At 38.3% G+C, this 6,000-nt stretch overlaps 1 protein-coding gene across 1 annotated transcript in view; it reads left to right on the top strand.

Annotated features, from left to right (window-relative positions):
- The window catches only part of RELN (reelin), a 536,970-nt gene that overhangs the window by 449,363 nt on the left and 81,607 nt on the right, over positions 1–6,000 (top strand). Inside the window, exons 39-40 of the mRNA XM_011927764.1 lie at positions 390–490; positions 2,109–2,338. Of these exons, the coding sequence (XP_011783154.1) occupies positions 390–490; positions 2,109–2,338 (331 nt within the window). The remainder of the gene's footprint in view (positions 1–389; positions 491–2,108; positions 2,339–6,000) is intronic.

Genomic DNA, 6,000 nt, shown 5'->3' with positions numbered 1-6,000 from the left:
AAAAAAAAAAATTTATATTGAACAAAACCTAGGAAAGAGGAGGAAAATCTCAGCTAATTTCATGCATTATGACCTCCCATTTTTGTGCAAGGATGTAAGAGGTTTTGGCATCATCATTTACTTTTATTTACAGAGTCAATTGTCATACTAAGGTTTATTTCTGAATTCTTATCCTTTATGACGTAGTTTCCCCACCTGCTACAATGGGAAGTTGAAATAAATTATTTTAAACATTATAAAAATGAAAAGGCTCATACTATTATTGTATTATATTTCCACACTTTTTATGTGAAACTTAAAATTTCTTAGGGACCAAGTCAATGTAACTATAGTCTGTGCCATGCTAGTATATTTATATAATATTTATCATGATGTTATTAATTTTACAGATAATACTACACTGGTTTATAATTTCAAATATATTTGCTCTGTGTATTTTATTAATATTTATGCACTCCTTATATTTGTCGAGAGCAAATTAATAATTAACGTAAAAGTATTTACATATTTCAAAAGCTTAGATAAAATCAGCAGAACCAAAGGTACATTATACCGGTGTTTTAGAATATTAACTTTTCAGAATATTTTTTCCATAGTTGATAAAAGATGACATCGTTAGCCCATTTAAGAGTTCCATTATCAGCCGGGCGTGGTAGCTCCCACCTGTAATCCCAGGACTTTGGGAGACCAAGGCGGGCAGATCATGAGGTCAGGAGTTCAAGACCAGCTTGACCAACATGGTGAAACCCCGTCTCTACTAAAAAATACAAAAATTAGCCAGGTGTGGTGGTGCACACCTGTAATCCCAGCTACTCAGGAGGCTGAGGCAGGGGCATTGCTTGAACCCGGGTAGGTGAAGGTTGCAGTGAGCCGAGATTGCGCCACTACACTCCAGCCTGGGTGACAAATGAGACTCCATCTCCAAAAAAAAAAAAGAATTCAGGTAGAAACAAGTGCCTATAGTCAAAAGTTTATCAAATGTCAATAGTTTACTCATTAGAAGGTAAAAGGTATGTAAGTTCACATACCTACACACACATAATATGTATAATATATATTTATTGATATATAACTATAGATGGTTATATGTAACTATATATATCAGTAACTGATTGCTATGCTTTGATGGCATGATAGTAAGAAAATGTTAATCTCCATCGGAAAGGGGAAAATTTTTGTAGAAAGAATTGCATGCATTTATTTAATTTAATGCACTTGAAAGCATGGAAAAAGGAAGGGAGTGGTTGTTTCCCTAATGGCTAAAAAGGTCTTTACATAAAGACAGAATACACTGGTGGATACCAGGGCAGGGAGGGTAAGGATGTGGGAAGAAGTAGGTGAAAGGAGACAAGCTTGCAGTTATGTAGGATGAATAAGTCTAGAGATCCAATGTACAGCATGAAGACCATAGTTAATTATGTAATATCATATGCTGAAAACGTGTTAAGAGAATAGATTTTAGGTGCTCTTACCACACACACAAAAGGTAACTATGGAAGGTGATAGATAGGTTAATTCGCTTGGCCGTAGTAATTATTTCACTTTGTATATTATATCAAAACAGTATGGGTACACCTTAAGTATATATAATTTTAAAAAGATCTTTCCCTGTGCCAGGGAAATGATGACAATGATTGTATTCTCTTTTGGTATCGAATATGCATTGAAGGTTCATGTGTATAACTCTTGGGATTATTTGGAAGGTGTCACAAGAAGGAAAATAGAAGGTATCCTACCTAGTAGATGGGACAGGGGAAGCTAACGGGGTTAGGGAAACAGTCTTTTCACTGTGATGTGCTTGGCTTGGCTGGAAAATGGGCCAAAGGTAAAATTTGGAATTGTCCCAGCCTCTGCCTTATCCACTTCCTGCTTTTTATAAAATGAAGGGAAATAAATTTTTCATGAGGCCCTTTGAGATTCTTTATGAAAAATTATAATTTAAAGGTAATATACAATATGACTCAGTTAGGCAAAACATAATTTTATAGTGTTAAATATTTCAACACGACAGTTCCGAGGAAAATGGACCCTAGAAAATAATGAAATGGTGAATCATTTCAAGGCTTGTTGCTCTGAGGTAATTTGTATCATTTTTTCTTCATCCCAAGATCAATGTCGGCTGCTCGACTGATAGCTCATCCGCAGATCCAGTGAGACTGGAATTTTCAAGGGACTTCGGGGCGACCTGGCACCTGCTGCTGCCCCTCTGCTACCACAGCAGCAGCCACGTCAGCTCCTTATGCTCCACCGAGCACCACCCCAGCAGCACCTACTACGCGGGAACCATGCAGGGCTGGAGGAGGGAGGTCGTGCACTTTGGGAAGCTGCACCTTTGTGGGTGAGGACCACATTTGTTTCTCCTTTGACAGTTTATTCCTGAAGTCGTCATTCACTTGCCACTTTATCACGGGGAAATTTCTACCTGACATTTCTTCCTCAGTTCTCTAGGAAGCAGATCAGTGGCTATTTAAAATGTAGGACACTGAGCTGACATAACTACTAATTTCTAGTTTGAAGGTAGATTTTAACAGCACACCGTGGGCTGCACCCTGTAGTGGGGTTCATATCCTTGTGAATGTCTCTTAGATCAGTTAGAACGCAACAAAAATAGGGTTTTCCCCTAATACTATGACGTTCCTCTGCCTACTCCCACCTCACAATATAAATGCAGCTAGAATATTATGACTTTCAAACATCTGCCTATGTGTCTCATGCAGGGAGAGTGTACGTAGGGAGCATAGAAGCCAACAGAATATTCCTGGTGTCTCATTTAAAAAAAAAAAAAAAAGAAAAAAGTTAGCACATTGCCCCCAGGCATCTCTACTTTTCCAACCTCTCTGAGCATTCTTGTTACATATATTTGACTCTTCTGCTGAAAAGCGACTTAGAGATAAAGGACTTCACCCCCAATAGAAATGAAATGAAAAGTATGTTTCAAAAAATTAAACTAATAATAAAAGTGAACAAAGAGAGGAAGTCAACAAAGCAGTCTGCCTCCAAATTTCTGTCTTTTCTCTCAGAATAAAGTTTTCTTTCAGAGTATGTCAAAAAAGAAGAAAGTACTAATATCATACTTTCAAGATGGAAATAGATTTATATTCCTGATGTGAAACTGAGCATAATTAGAAGTCTTGAGTCTTCAAACAAGACTACTAATACCTAGTACTTTTCCAAAAGGGTGAAAGTGAATTTTTTAAAGTCTGCATCTCTTTGAACATAAATCTATCCACTCCTTATTATATCATCAGCATAACTGTTATAAATTGATTGCTAAGGACTTTAATATTTTGGGTTGTTGAATATATCATTTACTAATCCTTGTGATTATGCCAGGATATGATTCTAATAGGAAATCCAACTATCTTTTTAAAAACAAGCATTACTAAGCAAAATGTCTTCAAAGTTCTTTAGAACTGATAGCCAGAGGAGGCAAAGAGTGTCTCTGGAGATTATAGGAATAGATGGAGCTAATGACACAGCCAGCACAACCAGAAAGCTACCATTGGTTGTGGGGAGCTTGTCTTTAGAAGAATCTGACAGGGGAAAATAAGCCAGGAAAAAGTTTTTATTCAAAATGGTTTTATTACTTAAGATTGTATGTTGCAAGAAATATAAAGAGGCTTACCAAAAAGGTGAAAGAACTTATTGGAAAGATACTGGGGAATTTCATGGACTTCGCTCAGAGAGTGTGAGGGACTTAGCAACAGAAGTTTATGATCCTTGTTTTTATGGTGCTTACTTTAACATCACTCCGCAAACCAGAGCTTTCATTGCCTGGAGCTCTTAATTCCAAATTTCCAAATCTGAACCTATCAGCTGCAGCCTGAAAGCCAAGTGTTCCAAGAGAAGCATAGCTGTTGAAAGACCATGCCTATGCGCAGGACAGGCAAGGGAAAGGCCTAGATAGCTTAGGCACTGCTGTGGTCTGAATTGTTGTTGAAATTCACATGTCTCAACTCATTCCCCTGAAGGTAATGGAATAAGGAGATGGGGCATTTTAGGGGGCGATTAGTTCATGAAAGTGGAGCCCTCATGATTGGCATCAGTGCCCTTATAAAAGAGACCCCAGTAGACTGCCTTGCCTCTTCCACCATGTGAGGACCCAGCAGGAAGGCACCATCCATAAACCACAAGTGAGTCCTCAGCAGACGCTGATGTGCTGGCTCCTTGATCTTGGACTTCCCAGCCTCCAGAAGTGTGAGAAATAAATTTCTGTTATTTATAAGCCACCCGATTTATGGTATTTTGTTACAGCAGCCTGAATGGAGTAAGACAGGCTTCTAGATACAGAGCAGTCTGCCGAACTCCCTCACAGTATTATGGAAAAACACGAGGTTTTCTGTTTAATGGACCTCTGATTTCCTCCAATTATCCAGCTAACAATTAGATTAAATAGAAAACCACCCTAAAGATAGATTGTAGGTTATGATTTTAGGTTGTTTTGCCAACTGAGACTTGCTTCAGCAAGTTCCCACGTGGAAAAATCCCATCTAAAGGTGTATGAAATAAGATGGCAAAGATCTGCCAGTCAGAGGCACTGAGTGAAGATGCTCATGCCAGGGGAGTGCTCCAGCATCACAGAGACCACCTCGCTCAGTGTTGGTAATGCCCACTGTGCTGTGCTTCCACGTAAGGCATGACAATATAATTTGGAAATATGAACAAGAGAATTGCAGACATCTATATTTTCACCCACTGGTACAAAGCCACTTACAAAACACAATACTATAATAGTGTACAGAATCTAGACTGTCACATTATTTGCATTCCGTGTCATTTTTATTTCTATGAAAAGAAAGTAAATGTATCAAGGAGGCATGCATGCCTGTTTTCAGAATGGTATAAACCCACCTTTCAAACTGCCTTCAACCATTTCTGTGAGGAGAAAACTTTGCCTTAGGGTGTTGTCTAGTCCTTGTTTCGGGAAAAGAATTAGCACTCTTCTTAAAACCCATGCAGGCATGAATGGCTGGAAGGCAAAAGTTAAATTTTCTCCAACTCAGTGAACCATCCCTTGATTGGTATTCAACATGGTACATAGTAATGGCACAAGCGCTGGATGCTAAAATATATATATATATATATACAGAAAAATCCATGTTTAAAATACTTTTTTCTGTGCATTTGTTGGACACTAGATACACACCAAAAGTGTATTAAATGTTCTCAGGTGCAAAATAGTCCAATTTTGTTGCCTCTACATATATAGTCCATTTACATGCAAAGAATAACTATGAGCTTTCATCTAATTTTATTCGTATCACCTTGGTGTCCTTTTAGAGTCCTTTTGTCTTTAAAAGTTCCTAATTGTTTTTGCTTTATGCAGCTTCATAATGAGTCAACCAGAACCCCTATTTAATGAAAGCAATGTTGTGTGCTTGAAATTTTAAGTTTATGTTTAAAAAACAGATCCTTTTGAATACGACTGGCTTAGGAGAACAGATGTTGACATTCACCAAGGAGGGTGGCAGTGAGAAATTTTCAAAATAAGATTTCAGCAGAAGGGAACCACAGTGAAACCAGACCCTTCAGTCCATTTATCATAGTGCTTGCAGTTTCTTGTGTCAAGGCAGGTGAACAATAATAAATATCCAACTAAGGTGGTTCATTTGTATTCAGAACATTTGAATAAATAAGTTCATAAACATCCTTGTAGGCTTTTGTGCAAAGGAAAACTCCAGCCATTTCCCTCAGCTCAGCAGTCTGAAAGTTCAAAAGGTAAGAAATGCTTCTTGCCAAGACTAAACTCTGACAAGTATTTGAAAATAAAGTTTAATTATAGACTGGCATTTTGGGGGCAGCTTAATATAGTTGGAGTTTGGGACTGGGTGTGGTGGCTCACACCTGTAATCCCAGCACTTTGAGAGGCCAAGGCAGCCAGATCACTTGAGGTCAGAAGTTTGAGACCAGCCTGGCTAACATGGTGAAACCTCGTTTCTGCTAAAAATACAAAAAGTAGCCAGGCGTGGTGATGGGTGCCTGTAATACCAGCTACTCGGG

This window comes from Colobus angolensis, unplaced genomic scaffold, assembly GCF_000951035.1.
Source record: "Colobus angolensis palliatus isolate OR3802 unplaced genomic scaffold, Cang.pa_1.0 Scaffold74, whole genome shotgun sequence".
Classification (NCBI taxonomy): Eukaryota; Metazoa; Chordata; class Mammalia; order Primates; family Cercopithecidae; genus Colobus; species Colobus angolensis.
This window is presented reverse-complemented; position numbering and strand designations above follow the sequence as displayed.